The sequence below is a fragment of the Gopherus flavomarginatus genome, chromosome 2 (assembly GCF_025201925.1).
Source record: "Gopherus flavomarginatus isolate rGopFla2 chromosome 2, rGopFla2.mat.asm, whole genome shotgun sequence".
Classification (NCBI taxonomy): domain Eukaryota; kingdom Metazoa; phylum Chordata; order Testudines; family Testudinidae; genus Gopherus; species Gopherus flavomarginatus.
This window is the reverse complement of record NC_066618.1, coordinates 151,300,469-151,316,108: the sequence shown is the minus strand read 5'-3', so window position 1 is coordinate 151,316,108 and position 15,640 is coordinate 151,300,469. Positions and strand designations below refer to the sequence as shown.

At 56.6% G+C, this 15,640-nt stretch overlaps 1 protein-coding gene across 1 annotated transcript; it reads right to left on the bottom strand.

The window, feature by feature from the left end:
* Positions 1 to 400: 400 nt before the first annotated feature.
* SFTPB (surfactant protein B) lies at positions 401 to 14,434 on the bottom strand. The gene is made up of 11 exons (XM_050937520.1): positions 14,364 to 14,434; positions 12,179 to 12,312; positions 11,548 to 11,619; positions 11,337 to 11,462; positions 10,336 to 10,464; positions 5,833 to 5,922; positions 3,768 to 3,951; positions 2,997 to 3,157; positions 2,480 to 2,560; positions 2,151 to 2,258; positions 401 to 1,833 (listed from the first exon to the last, which is right to left on the bottom strand). Exons 1-11 carry the CDS (start codon positions 14,425 to 14,427, stop codon positions 1,798 to 1,800), a joined length of 1,185 nt encoding a protein of 394 aa, XP_050793477.1. The 5' UTR covers positions 14,428 to 14,434; the 3' UTR covers positions 401 to 1,797.
* Positions 14,435 to 15,640: the final 1,206 nt, after the last annotated feature.

Here is a 15,640-nt window from a genome sequence, read left to right as displayed (position 1 = left end):
ATTGGTTGGGACGGCGTCTTCCCCAGCCAGATCGGAGGCACTGCTCTCCGGCAGCTTGGCTGTGCCATGAGCAGAGGGCAGCATCGAGGCCTGTTCTCACTCCCCTAGGAAGCCGTCGTGGTAGCCAAGTCGTGTGAGGAAAGAGGTTGCCAGAGAGAAACCTTTTGAACCCTTTGTGGGAGGGCAGGCTGGGGGCCCACAGTCCCACAAAGCAACTGGAAGCAGCAGCCAACGCCAGAGAGGGATAGAGGTGCCTGGAGTGGCCCTGGCTGCCAACACTGCCCCGGTAAGGATGTTAAAAACCCCAGTCACTGTGGGGTAGTAAAGAGAGTGAAGATGGAACCAGAAAGGGGCTAGGCGGGGGGGATGTGAAGGGCTGTAATCTCACCCTGGCCAGTCACAGTGTGAATCCAAAGCTTTATTTGTCAGGTACATTTGTCCATACAGCAAGCCGGAGCATTCACCCGCTACACCAAGCAAGGGGGACCAGGAGGGCTGACCCTTGGGGGAGGGGGTGTTTCCTGAAGCAGCTGAACGTTGTAGGCAGGGGCCATTTCAGATGTGCCATCGGTGTGCAGAGGCTGCTGTGGCTTTATCACTGCAGCGAAGCTCGTAGCTGGGGGAAGCACATCTTCTGATGTGGGAGCCAAGCCAGCGTGTGGTTCTCACTGTGACTCAGCTGCCATGAGACCCTTCTCTTGTACACTAGACAGCACCATCAGCCCCACGGCCAGCAGGGCAGCAGTCTCTAAGTGTCACTAGGGCAGGGAATAGTGTGTGTTGTGTCTTAACTCCCTCCCCTCCCCCTCGCCTCAGCCCATGAACGCAGTGTTAAAAATCTTGGTGCCAAATTTTTGCAGAGGCTACATCCCTCGAAGGCTGCTCACTTTGCAAGGGGAGGGGACGAGGTGGTCGCATCACATGCGGGTGCCTTGCTGACCCAGGAGTGCAGGAGCAAAGCAGTTAGAATTTGCTTCCTGCAGGTGTGTGAAATACTGTGTCCTGCTCCCAGCAAGGGATGGGATCTGCCCAGCCCCTCGGGGTGCGGTGGGGGTGGGGTGGTGTCCTCCCTGCAGCAGCCATGCCCTCGCAGGGGGGCCTGTGAAGGGCACAGTCAGGTTGGCATTGCTGGCAGTGGGAGTGTAAGCTCCCCCTTTCTGAGGAGCACTCAGCAGCTGGGAGAGGAGCTTGGCCAGTTCTCTCCCACCTCCTATTTACGGTGCAGTCCACCTTGCAAACGAGGTCCCAGCATGAAGCTGGATCTCAGCTGGGTTTCAGGCCATGGCTGCCTGGGAGATGCAGCATGTGCCAAACGCTGCCTGGACCCTCTTCATAGGCATGTGCGGGAGCTGCCCGGTGGGGTTGGCCTGTCCTGGCAAGTCTAGGTGTAGCGCAGCCAGGGGCCTTGGATGTGTGATGACAGCTCCGGCTCAGCACAGGAATCTCAGCCCGGCTGCTCGCACTGGCCTCAGCTGACCAGTTCTGAAGGCAGGCGTCTCCTCGGCGAGGAGGCCACGTGAGATCTCTCTAAGCCACCGTGGTCCTGCCCAAGGGCTATCCCAGCAGTGCTGGAGCTGCAGGCATTACCCCTGGTGTCGCACGCCCTGGGGCAGAGCACAGGCACGGGCCAGCAGCACTGAGTGGACAGCCAAGGCTGGCGGGGGGTAGAGGAGAGGAAATCACTCTTGCGGGGGAGGGGGGGGATTGAAAGCGGAGGCTGCCCGGGTAGAGGAGAGGGAGGGGCTAGGCTGGTAGCAGGCAGGGGAGAGTTGGCTCAGCAGCCTGGTGTGTCTCCAGCTATGCCCAGCCATGGGCCTGGCAGTGCTGCATGGCCTGGAAGGGAACGGGGAGAGGAGACGTTAGAGCCAGACAGAGTCCCCTCCAGCTTCTGCCCCCATGTGGCCCCAGCCTGCCTCCAGGTGGGGTGACCTGCACAGGCAGGAGGAATCTGGGCCCCAGTGATGCTGGGAAAGGGGCCCCCATGGACCTGGAGCAGGTCTTGTGCCCCCCTCCTACCTGGAACTGGAGAGCTGGGGTGGAAAAGGGCCTCCCAGGGAGTAAGGGGAGGCAAAGCTGTGTGTGCATTGGCTGGTCCCTTGCCTGTGTGCCTCTTCCCCTCCCCCCCCCCCCCCCCCGGGCACAGTACTCACCTGGCACTGCTTGGCAGTCTCCAGGCTGGAGCACCAGTAGGCTGGTCCCAGCATGCAGCCCTCAGGTCCAAGAGCAGGGCCCGTTCCAGCCTCACACGCGCCCAGTTCCTGTGTGCAGGTGGCAGAGAAAGCACAAGGCCCGTCAGCATCAGGAGCACAGGGCAGCCGGGGGGCAGCTCCCCTCTGAGTGGTGACGGAGGGAGCCTGGCTGGGAGCCACAGTAGCTGAGAGAATCTCCCAGGATTTTCCTTTCAGATCATGGTGCCACCTGGCTGGGGCAAGTGGCCTGGATCCCTGGCTGGGGGTGGGGTGTTTGCAGCTCCTCTTACCTGGCACATGCTCTGGGGGTCCCAGACCTTTGGCAGCAAGGTCGGCAGCTGGGGCCAGTGCCGCTCCATGAAGCTCTTGCACTGGGGAGGGAGGAGGCAGGTTAGTGTCTCTCCCTGGTCATCTGTCTGTCCGTGGAGCCCCAACCCCCTCCCCACTGATGCCCTCCTGCCCCCTGGGTGCTCCTTGCAGATCTCAGGGGCACGGCTGGCTTCACCTGTGAGGGTCCCTCTCTTGCAGATAGACCCCATGGGGCATGGCTCCAAGGGCAGGGAGCTCAGACACTAGCACAGCATGGACCCCACCTTCACAGAGAGCCCCTCGTGTAGACCCTCCAGCCCCGTTCTGCCTGCCTGGCAGGAAACCCACCCATCACGTCACATTCCCCGGCACCGACAGCCACATCCATGGGAATGGGACACTGGGGAGGAGCTGGGAACTAGGAGCCATCTGGGGAGGGCACCCGATGCCCCTTGGCCTCATTGCTCCTGTGTCACTGCCAGCGGCCTGGGCACCCACCTCCTGCCAGCCCAGGTGGGCACAGCTGCAGGCCCTGAGCAGAGCCACCTCCACATCTGCCACAGTGCTGTTCGCCTGCACGGTCGACTTCGCCAGGCCCATGACAGCAATGCAGACCTGGCACTCGGCGCTCTGGGCAAGGAGCGGCACCAAGGGTGGCTCTGCAGGGGAGACAGGGAGTAACATGAGAGGCACAGACTGGGGGCAGCGTAGCAGCAGCTGGGGGCAGACATGAAATACACATGAGCCCCAGGGTATGTCTCCACCCAGTGCCCTGGTCCTACCATCAAAGCCCAGGACCGCATTAAAACACAGCTTATTTATAGCCTTGCCCCATCCCAGCATGCCTTGGTGCCCCAGGCTCCACCTCCCGGCATTGCTCCAGACTACGAGCCCTAGAATGCCTCAGTTCTGGGCTTCAGCCATGACAGCCTAGTACTGGGCCATGGAATTGCCATTGAAGGGCCAACATCCTGTTCTCTAGCGTGTCTACGCTGCAGTGTAAGCCCCTGGCTTGAACTTGGGCTCAAGCCTAACCCCCTTTGCGTCTACGCTGCAGTTGTGCTAACCCAGGGCCAGACCCCAGGTCCCTGCAGGGCTAGCAGGTCTGAGCTCGAGTTAAGCTGGTGGGTCTGCACACTGCAGTATGGATGCCAGAGCCTCAGGTTCAGGCACAGGTCAGAAAATCCTTAATCTAGGGTTAAAATGCAATGTAGACGCTCCAGCCCCCAAGCCCAGGAGCAGCAGAGCGGGGCCAGGGCCAGGACTCACCTGGGCTGCAGTTCTCCCCCATGGTGCACATGAGGAGCATCCCGCAGATCAGCCGCGGGCCCAGCTTGTTGAGGAGCATGTCCAGCATGGTGGTGGTGTATTTCTCCATTAGGGACTGGCACCTGCCACCGATGATGCCCGGCAGGAGATGGCAGAGTTGTGACATGGACTTGGCGATGGCCCCCTTGAGGAAGGGCAGACAGCCTGAGTCAGTGCCCCACCCGGACTCTCTCACCCCTGCCCCCCTAGCGGGTGGGCAGGTTCCCCACTTCCCCCCGACCAGCTCCTGTTGCAGGAGTGGCTGCAGCAAGGCCCTAGGTAGACCTGTTATTTTTTTGTTGGACATTTTGGAAAATTGCAGGTTTTTCCCCAGGTCTTTCTGCCGTTTTTTTCACATTGTCGATGGAAAAACTCCCCAATTAAAAAAAAAAGTTAAAATGATTTTGAGATCAGATTTCAAGGGCTAGAGCAAATGTTTCCATTTTTAAAGGCCAAAGAACTTTGACCAAAACCCAAAGATTTTTACCCATTTTTTTTTTTTACTGAAAATGGTTTGTTTTCATAAAAAATGGAAAATTCCATTTCTTTTTGGATGGAAAAGGAATTATTTGACTACCTATGTCACCCTCGGGGTGGGTCTGCCCCACTGCCCTGCTCTGTGCCCACTGGGTGAAGATGCCAGCTGCAGCTGCCACTGCAGGAGGCAATTTAGGCTGCACAGGAATTTCTCTGCAGTGTGGTGCCAGAGGCACCAAGCACAGATGCCTGGCACCATGTAAACAGCTGAGATGAACCGTAAGCAGGGCACTAGAGCTGATAGCTCAGAGTCACCCTGGGCATTGCAGTTCTGGGCGGAGCGGAACCTCTGCCGCAGAGGAATTGCCACAGGGCCTTGGCAGTTCCAGGCTCACAGTCTGGGGGCCTAAAGTCTCCTTCGATCTGAGTGAGAATTCTCCACTGAAATCTGTTTCCAACCAAAAATGCAGTTTCTGCAAATAATTGATATTTTCCACCCGAAAAACCAACCAAGGGTTTGGTTTTGAGTCAGTTCTCGAGGGGGTGAGACTTAAATTGGAGGCTACCCCGGGTGGAGGAGAGGGATCGGCTGGGCTAAAAGCAGAAGCCAGCCTGGGGGAGCAGGCAGGGGAAAGTTGGCTTAGCAGCCCGGTGTGTCTCCAGCTGTGCTCATGCATCTGCCTGTGGTGCCTCACGAGCGTTGTTGTTCTCCCCTACTTGGACTACATCTCCCATGATGCACCATGGTGTGCCCCCTACCCACGCCATGTGGTGCATCATGGGAGATGTAGTTTGGCTAGTGAGTCCAGCCCTTAGGGGAGAGCATGAGCAGGGGACATGAGGCACTGTGGCAACCTGGGAAAATGCAGTTTGGTGTCAATGTTGAACCGACTCCAATGAAACATGTTTGGAGCTTTTTGTCCCATAAAATCACTTTGATTTTTTTGTCTCAACTTGGAAGCAAAACAAAGGCTGAACTATGAACATTTCCTGCAGATCCTGATTCCCGCTCCCTCCTCTCCAGTTCAAGGGCACCTGGGGTTATTGTCCCTGGGGCATTGTCCATTGCCAGCCCCTGCTGCTCCTCCTTGGCTCAGCCAGCCGAGCCAGGCTCTGAATTCCAGTCGCTCTCGGTTCTGCCAGCCCCATCCTGCCCTGGGGCCCAGGTGTGCAGCCCCACCCCTGAAGGTGACCGATGGCACCTCATGCCCAGCACGGCCAGCTCTCCTGGAGCTGCATCGGAGTGGCGGGGGGACCCATGGGAGCCATGAAGCGAGCAGGGCTGCTCCCCGAGTCCTTTGTTCAGTGCTAAAACGCACTTTAGTTTCCTCAGGCATTTCTCATGTGACAGAGTGAGTGTCCCCCATGCCCTGCCCTGGGAGCTGTGGGCTGACAGCACCTGTACCAACCAGTGCCAGCCGGGCTGAGACCTGCCTAGCTCATTTCATAGCCTCTAATTTGCTGCCAGCCTGGGCGGGGCTGGAGCCGGTGGCCAGCTCTGGGGTCTCTCCCACGATGCCCCATTGGGGGGGGAAGGTGGGCGCAGCACCTTGGGGATGGTGGACTCTATCCGGCCGACGAAGGAGCGGCACATCCAGCACAGCGGGAGTGGGAACGGCAGGTCCTTGCTGTGGCCTCCCTTGGTAAAAGAGAAAGGGGTCAGCTCCAGCAGCCGGGGGCCAGCCTGGCAGAGCCAGGCAACCAGCCAGAGAGTGGGGCTGGCATCTGGCCCCCGGCACCTGAGCCCCACCTGAACCTTTGAGCCTCACTCCCACAGCCAAGCCAGGGATCCCTTCAAGACAGCCAGTCTCCAGCCACACGTGGCCTGTGGGGACAGGTCCTTGGCTGCCTTACACATAACATGATGCTCACTGTTCTGGATCTGGGCAGCCCCAGTTTGATCCCCATCACCACTGTGGACCTGCCTGGGGTGTGGCAGCCCTGTGGGGATGTGGGCTTGGTGGATCTTGTAGCAAGCTCCATGGGTGGGGCACAGTCCCCCACCTGGACACTGAGTGCTGCTGTCCTCTCTGGTGGATGGATGCCAGAGATGTTTAGGAGGTTGCTATGGCTGCCTGGATCTGCAGAGAGCCTGACACAATTGCTGGGAGAATAGCAGTGTCTGCTACAAAATAATGTGTCTCTAGTTCTTTGTCTGTGGAGCAGACAGAAGAAGCCTGTCAGCCTATGATGGGTGAAAATGTATCCGTTGTCTCCAAATTGATTCTGGACACAACTGAAGCCCAGGAAGGAAACATTCTTAAGTCTGTGTCTGCTGGGGAGAACAACACTGTAACTAGGTTACATCCGGTTAATGTCAGAGCTAGTTCCCAGGGGCCAGGCGATCCTGTTGCTAGTGTGTTGCTGGGTAAAGATATGACAACCTTGTCTGATCAGAGTGATAGAGGTGATTTGACTGTTACCCACTGACAGTGTGGAAACTTGTGACAAGGCAGGAATGGCCCCCAAGCTCGTGTTGTCAGCCAGGAGGCCTGCAAAGGGGAAGAGAATGTCTCTAACCTTTCGAATATGGAGTCTAGTAGCTTGCCCAAAAGAAAGTTGTGTGAATATTTCCCTGATGTCCCAGAGGTAGTTCTGGATTTGAGTGATGCTCAGAAGGAGTTTGTTAAATTGTCTGTTGTACCGAAGTCGATTCTGAACATAACTAAAGCAAGCTGTTGCAGTGTATGGTATTGCAGAAGGGAAGGGATTTCTGGGTGAAGTCTTTGAAGTCTGTGAGAAGTCAATAGCTGTCCTAGGCCTGGTCCACACTACACAGTTAAATCGATTTAAACAGCGTTAAATCGATTTAACTCTGTACCCGTCCACACTACAAGGCACTTTAAATCGATTTTAAGGGCTCTTAAAATCGATTTCTGTACTCCTCCCCAACGAGAGGAGTAACCCTAAAATCGATATTACTATATCGATTTAGGGTTAGTGTGGACAGAAATCGAAGTTATTGGTCTCATTCCTTTAATGTAGCTACCTAGAGTGCACCGCTCCGGAAATCGATGGTAGCCTAGGACCATGGACGCACACCACCGAATTAATGTGCCCTAGTGTGGACGCATAAAATCGATTTTATAATATTGGTTTTATAAAACCGGTTTTAGTAATTTCGATTTTATGCTGTAGTGTAGACGTAGCCCTAGTGGGAGTGAAAAAGAATTGCTCCCTTTGACTCTTAATGAAACATTGTCTCTTAATGGGCCAGTGTGGGTAGTAAACAGTTTCTCTACTAAGAAAAGTGTGTTGGTGCCTAAGGCCAGAGTCTTTCAAATGAAAATGAATCCAGTGACTTTGCTTTGGAAAAATCCAGTGGAGCTAGCTTAAAGGAGGCTTCATGAATTGAAATTGGAAGTGAACAGTTTGTGTCTCAGATTCAAAAGGAAGGCTGGATTCCTGGCGTTACACAGCAGAGCAGCCTTGTAAATAGTCCCATAGATACTTTGGATATGTCAGGTGATTGCTTAGTAAGCTCTGAGGCATCTGATGCCTTGTGGATGCAGAAATTGGTAGCTGAAAAGCAGGAGAACTGTAGTTCGGACATGATGCTAGAAAATGGTTGTGTCTCTTTAAGGCATGTTGTCCATGCAAATGCCCTAGCTCACAAAGGAGGAACAAAATTGCCCATAGTGGCTGGCAATAAGCTGGCGAGCCCACAGATTATGGTGTACCAGAAAACTCAAATTTCAACCCTCTACAAAGGGAAAAGAAGGAAGGCAAGTTGCCCCTTGAAAGGCAAAAGCCCTACCAGACTTGCCTCACTCATCTCTAAAATACCGAAGCCCTGAGGATGTGGTTAAACTAAAAGTCTATGTTAAGAAAACCCTGAGGTAAAGGGAACTCTACAAAGGTTCAAAAGGGATATTGAACAAGCTGACCTAAAGAATGATGTAGCTAACCAAAAGGTTTGGCATGACAAAAATGACTGTGATTGTGCACTTGTGACAGATTTGATGTTAACATTAATGCTAATGTTAATTCTTGTAACTAGTTCTCACAGCTGATGCCAAAAACTGTAAAAATGTCTAATGTGTATGACTTACGGGGAAAATCCTCAAACATATTAAAAGTGGTACATGAAAACATACTGTGTAATAGAAACCCTTATGATTATGCTGTTTGGGTCAATAAGAACACACTTTGTATTAGAAAGCCTAATAATGTTGAGGTTTCACAGCTAATGCCTATACACAATCCTAAAACTTTCCACAGCAGAAAAGCCATTACAAGCTTGGACTGCTGTGCAAAAAGGGAAACTGAGGTACACCACCTCACCACTTCATGGCTAAATGTCAAAGTACGTGCTCTCTGAAAAACACTGATGTCTATGTTAAGTTAACACATAGGCTCAATCCTGAAATCACTAGAGTGTTTGACAGAGTATGGACTAACTAAGTTGTTAACTTGCATCACTAATTTGGCCTTACAAAGTATTCAATATAAACACAGCTTATATCAATATTGGGAGGTCCTTAAGGTGTATCCAGGAGCTTCAAATACTCCCATCTACACCAATCTCACACTGGAGGTGTAACACATGGCCAAAAAGGGTTAAGCCTCCTACAGGATAAGTGACCCAAATTCAACCTTTAGAGACATGTTTGAAAAGTATGGGAATGGTAATTTAGGGCCATTCCACGTTAGATAGGCCAGAACTTTGAAATGCAACCCTGTATTGTTAGCGAATTAGAGGTGATACTAACCGTATGTGTGTACTCATATCTTGTTAAATGTTAGCCATGTAAGCAGACAGTTCCTGTCTGTCATTAGAGCTATTGATTCAGAGATCAAAAGGGAATATTAACATTTAGATGAATCTTGGGTGCAATAATGTCATTGTCTAGATGTCTCTTTAAAGTTTGTGATAAACTGCCTAATGGATAAATTGCCTTATGTTAATCAGCGTAGATAATTACCAGTGATGCTTAGGAAACAGGTCTACTTCCAAGTGTCCATGATTGTCTATTGTTCACCTAAGGACTCCGAGCTGTCAAGAGAAGGCCTGGAACTGTATAAAACCCCCTGGAGTCTGGATCCTTTTGATCTCAGATCTGCTGGATGCTTCGTGCCGGGGAAGCTTAAGTCATAAGACTCAGCTCTCCAGTCCCGCCTGGATCACCCTGAATATGGACATTGGACTGTAACCTCTGGACTAATTCAGAGAACTCCAAAGCTCCCCATCTCTGCTATGAATCTGATCTCAGAACTGTTCTCATCTCTGTATGTAAATTGATCTTTTAACCAATCATCTTTTCTTTTTAAATAAAGTTTAGTTTAGTTGATAAGAATTGGCTGTAGCATGTATTTGGGTAAGATCTGGGATATTCATTAACCTGGGAGGTAATGTGTCCGATCCTTTGGGATTGGTAGAACTTTCTTATATGGTGAATAAGCTTTTCAGTAATCCTCATCATATTTGACTTGGGTGTCTGAGCGGAGGCCTGAGGCTGGGTTGCTTTAAGGGAACTGTGTTGCTGGCTGCTGGGTAATCAGTGATGTATTACAGAAGCTGTTTTGGGCTGGCTGGTAAATCTTAAGTATTGGAATATCCCCCAGCTTTGTGGATCGTCTGCCCCATTCTTTGCACTTCACTCCAATTGAATAACTTCAGTGTGGCTCCCCGGAACCCCCGTCACATGCCCCAGGGCAGGCATTGAATCCGAGCCTCTGCTTGAGCTAAAGGACCCAGCTCTATGAGCTCAAAGTTAGGTAGTTTTCCTGCTGCCCTTTAGAGTGATGGGCTCAGGCTCTCAGCAGACTCAGGCAGCCAGACTGCTCTGAGGGGGGTTTCCTTGTCAGTCATCAGGGGTTGTCAATGAAGCTGGGATCCATGAGCCTGATTCCAGGGACGGGCTTGGTATAAGGCTGTGTGGTGTCATGGGGATCCCAGGGCACAGGGGGACATATGGGCACCTGGGCCTGGTGCTGGCCCTCTGTATGGGGGAGCTGCCTCCAGAATTCAGCACATCAGCCCTGCTGAAGTAGGTAGAGGGATCCCACATGGCATCAGGATCGGGCCCAGAGGGGGTGGAGGTGCCTGTACCTGGGTCTGACCATCGGGAAGGTCCAGGTGGAGACCTTGCAGCAGCTGGAGAACACACTTGTCCTGGCTCTGGTCCTGTGATGGGTCCGTGGGGCACAGGCCCAGCCTGCCGCAGATGGAGGCAGGTTTCTGAGGGGCAGAGCAGTGGACAGTGACACAGGGGGAGTGGAGGGGGGATGTGGTTTTGTGCCCTGGGATCCACGAGTGACACAATGGGGAGCAATGCCCAGGGGCCCCAGGATGGGAGCAGAGTCCCCTGAGTTCTGACACTGCCCTGAACCTTGGGGCTGGGAATTCCTCTGGAGGGGCAGATCCCAGTGGTGCAGGGGGCTGGGAACCCCTTGGCTGTGGGGTGTAACTACCTGCGGCCCCTGCTGGAACTGCCCAGTTCAGCTATGGCTGGTTCTGATCCGATCTGCCCCAGTTCTGCTCTCCTGTCTGCCAGGCCGGACTAGCCGGAGGAGAGACCCTTGCTCGACAGAGTGACCCCAGCCCATCGTGAGGCAGGGGGTGACCAGCCAGCGCTACCCAGCTCTTGTGCCCAGGGGCACCGGCAGAGCAAGACTGGGGCTCAGTGGGTTGGGTCACCATCCCCTTGGCACAGCGTCTGTCAGTGAGCCCAGGGCAGGCTCGGGTGCCGGGTGGGTCCGGCAAGGGACAGCGCAGCAGGACTGGCCTTGGCTGGGGAGTAGGGTCTAGTGGGGTAGAGCAGACAGGGCTGGGACTCCTGGCTTCTAGTCCCAGCCTCTGTCCTTGACTCACTGGGAACCCGGCTAAGTCCCCTCCCTCTGTGCCTCAGTTTCCCCACCAGCCCATGTCCCAGCAGTGTGGCTGGTGCTCCTTTGGGCTGCTAGCCCTTGGGGGTGGCTTTGTTTCCTGGCATGGTGCCATTGTGCGAGGGCAGCAGGGCCCCCTTGTTATCTGATTGGCTGGGCGCTGAAAGTCAGGCAGTGATAGGGATCCCCCCCCTCCGGGGAAGGGGCCAGGCGGGTCCCACTTACGATCTGCCCTTCCAGGCAGGCGATGAAGAGAGTGAAGTATGTGTCCACCACCTTCTGGCACTGTGGCACCAGGGTGTGCAGGGGCAGCAGGGTGCACTCGTGGGTCAGGTAGTTCTGGATGTTGTCCTGTGGGGGGAAGGGGTGTGAGTGGGGCTGAGCCAGTGCCCGCTCCCCAGGCCTAGCAGAAAGGAGTCCTGGCCCCCCACAGTACCTTGAAGGCTGAATCTTTGGCCATGCGGGTCAGGATGGTGATGATTTGCCTGCAGTCCGTGCACATGTCCTCCTGTGGGGGAGAGACCATGTCAGGGGCTGGGGGGGGAGGGGCTGGGGTCAGGGCCCCTCTGTGAGGCCCCAGCTGCTCCTCCTTCTCCTCCCACTCCTGTCAGCAGGGCATGGCCTGGGGCCAGTGCGCCCAGGGCACCCCCCCAGCGCCCCACCTCATGGCTGATCCCCCCAACCCCCCCAGATCCTGCCTCATGGCTCCCACCCACCTCCCAGCCATGACTCCTGCAGGGGCCCCAGGGCTGCTCAGCTGCATCCCCCCCAGGCCAAGGGCCAGCTGTGGCCACCCCCCCTTCCTGGGACCCCGGTTCTGGCCCCACCCAACTCTCTCCCTGCCGGCCTCCCAAGGGCTCCCTGGACAGGGCTAGGGCCAAGCCCCTCGGGGCTCAGGGACATGCTGGCTGCCCCTAGCCAGGCTCCCCGCTGGCCCCGAACCCAGAATCTGCGGCTCTGACAGCACACGCCTCTGCCTGGCCGCAGCCCCCGGATGGCAGGGAATGGCCCCGCCGCATCTCACCCAGCCCGACTGCAGCAGGTTGCAGGGCACGGACGGTACCTGCCTTAGCAGCCTGGTTCCACCCAGCCTGGGCACAGATCTTCACTGCACCACACCGCATGGCCGTCGCCAGGCTCTGGCACCAGAAAGTTGGGCCCTCGGCACAGCCCTGCTGGGCCAACGGGCTCCCAGCCAGGGCTAGGGATGAAAGAGGCCAAGGCCTGGTTAGTGACATGCAGCTGGGGCCTGGCCGGCACCAGGGACAGTGCTGGGGCAGCCGTTCTTCGTCCAATGCTCCCTCCGTCCCGTCTCCCCATCCCTCCCTCTCTGCATCCCTCTGTCTGTCTCTCCCTCTATTCAGTCATCCCTCGCTCCCTACGTCCGTCCCTCCATCCATCCCCAATTCCTCCCACCATTCTCCGGTCCCACTCCCTCTCTCCATCCATCCATCCATCCCTCCCTCCTTCTGTCCCTCCCAGCCTAGCGGTGACAAGCGCATTATCAGACCCAGGACAGAACAGAGTTGGATCTGGGGGATCTGTCCTTCCGCTGGTCGGGGGCTCGATCTGGCCCTTTGGGCTCCAGGACAGGGCACTAGAAACTGTCAGATCCCTCCTGCCCCATTTGCTCACACACCAGCGTGAAGAGGCAAGACTCTGTGGGAGTAAGGGACCCGCCCCACTGAGTTGCCCTGGGGGTGGTTCCCCTGCTCCTGTGAAGCCCAGACATGGAGTCCCCCTATGGGGCGTGGGGCTGCCCACACAGGATGTGCAGCCAGCCCTTGGTTCCCCCTCCCTGTGTTTGGAGTTTTTGGAGGGGGACCTGGGGGGGAACAACAACCCATCCCCTGCGCCCCCATTTCTAGCCCTCTCCCTCCCCCAGGACACTGGTCACCAGGCCCAGGGGCGTCACCACTGGATCCGACTGATTGCCCTTCCTGCCCAGTAGCAGCCAATGCTGGATACATTGGGGGAGAGGAAGCCCCCATAATGCACCTGGCCGCTGGGCACCGTGCTAAGAATTCCTTCCTGACCCCTGTGCCCTGAAGCATGAGTTTGGATCCCCCAAACTGTCTGAGTTCCTGACGAAAGGCCCCTGCGGAGACTCAGCCCGAGCGGCCATGGCAGAAAACCAGCACGCGAGGTGGCAATCTGCCCTGGCTGTGAGCGCTCTCTGGCTCCACGTCTTCCACCAGCCTCTGTTGAATTCCCCACCCACGCGACAGCGTCAAAGGCAGGATGTGTTTCCAAAGGGAATTCTCCATTTTGAGACAGCAAAGAGCCTGTGGCTGAGCTGGCCAGTCCATGCCTGCAAAGCCGACACCAGCCACAGAATGGCAACTGGGCTGTGGGACATCAGTGAAAGGCGCCGTCAAAACCAGGGGACCAGGTCTGGCAGTCAGAGGTTTCTCTCCCCACAGCTGGAGCCACCCTTCTAGAAGTCTCTGCATCTCAAAGCGCTTACCCAAGGTGGGCCAGCAGCATTAGCCCCTTTTACAGATGGGGAAACTGAGGTACAGCGCAGGAAAGGGAAGTTATCCAGAGTGAGCAGCAGAGCTGGGATAGAACCCAGGAGTCCTATCTCCCAGCCCCTGTCCCCCCTGCTCTAACCACTAGACCCCATTCCCCTCCCAGGGCTGAGGAGAGAACCCAGGAGTCCTAGTCCTGTCCCCTGGACTCTTACACTCTGAGCTCTCCCATGTCTGGGCTACAGCTGCCCCTCCGGGCTCTGGGTTAGTCCCACAGCGACCCAGTGGCACCCTGGTGTTGCACATGGGGCGGAGATGAAGGGGTCTGCCCCAGGTCCAAGGAGCAACGCCAGGGTGCCACTCAGTTGCTGTGGGAGTGAAGGATTTCGTGGAAGGGCCCCTCCTACCTCCACCCCATGCACCCATCGCTGGGGAGGAGATCCAGGCCTGGAGGCCAGAGCTGTGAAAACCATCCCTGTCCCATCTCCCCCACCCTGGAGCAGGAAGGTCCATGAGATCCAGTCTCATTGCTCCCCCAGGGGCCCAGCTGGGTCCCCTACAGCCCACTCCCCATGGCTCAGACATCTCTGCCCCCATCCCTTGCCATGTGAGGGGTCCCCCTGCCTCGCAGATGCCCCCATCAGGGGCTCTCCTCCTGTGCCTATCGCTCCCCTCCCAGCCCGGGGCCATGCACCCTACTGGCAGATCCATGGGGCCGATTCCCTACCCCAGGCAGCATAGGGGTGGAGGGCAGCAGCCCAGTCCCTGTGGCTGTTCCTACCTGAGCCTCCGCAGAGTAGGGTGAGCAGAAGGAGCCGGGACCCAACCATGCTGAGCTCAAGCATTCGAGCACCTGCATCCCACGCCCGTTTTATAGCCATGCTGGGTGAGTGGGGCCCAGCCCAGCCAATGGGACTGTGCCCAGGATCCCCCTGGAGGAGCAGGGGTGGGGCTTGGATTAAACTCAGCAAAGTGAGTAGCTAAGAGGCAAAAGTACTCGGCTAGGGTCCAGCCCCAGTGCCCTTCTCTCCTGATCTGCAGCCCCTGCTATCCCAGCCCTGCCCCGCCCAGCTCTGCCGGTGCCCCTCACTCCCAATCTGCAGCCCCTGCTAACCCAGTCCTGGGCCCCCACCCCTGCTCTGCCGGTGCCCCTCACCCCCAATCTGCAGCCCCTGCTATCCCAGCTCTGGCCCCCCCAAATCTGCCAGTGCCCCTCACTCCTGATCTGCAGCCTCTCCTATCCCAGACTTGCCCCCTACCTCTGCTGGTGCCCCTCACTCCCAATCTGCAGCTCCTACTAGCCCAGCCCTGGCCCCCCAGCTCTGCCAGTGCCCCTCACTCCCACAGGCACCAGGTTTGTATAATTTTTGGAAGTGCCCAGAATGGGTCCAAGCAAAGCCATCCTGTCCATAGGACTAATCAGGGCAACAGTCCCGGGCCTCGTGCTTTGAGGGGCCCCACGCTGCAGGGGGATGTGGGGTGCCAGTGGCCTGGGAGGTTAGCAGGGGCGCTGGTGCTGGCAGCAGCAAGTGAACTGGCTCCAGCCTACTCCGCTTTGCTTCTCCCCTCCTGCCTGGCATTGCTCGGGGAGGGGGCAGAAGCCAGAAAGAGGTGGGGCACGGGCTTGGAGGAAAGGGTGCTGTGGGCCAGGTCACTTGCTGCTGCTGGCGCCAGGTTCCTGCTGACCCCCCAGGCTGCCCTGGACTCCACGGCCTCCTGAGGTGTGAGGCCCCTCGAAGCGCGAGGCCCAGGGTGGTTGCCCTGGTCTGTCCTATGGACAGGATGGCTCTGATTAAATATAAGCCCAAACGTTGGTGGAGCCAGGCCCATGTTCCTGAATATTGATGGAGCACAGGCCCCATGCTCGCTGCCTATGCTCACTCCGATCTGCAGCCCCTGCTACCCCAACCCTGGGACCCTCCAGCTCTGCTGGTGCCCCTCACTCCCAATCTGCAGCCCCCACTAACCCAGCCCTGGGCCCCCCTAGCTCTGCCGGTGCCCCTCACTCCCGATCTGCAGCCCCTGCTAGCCCAGCCCTGGGCCCCCCAGCTCTGCTAG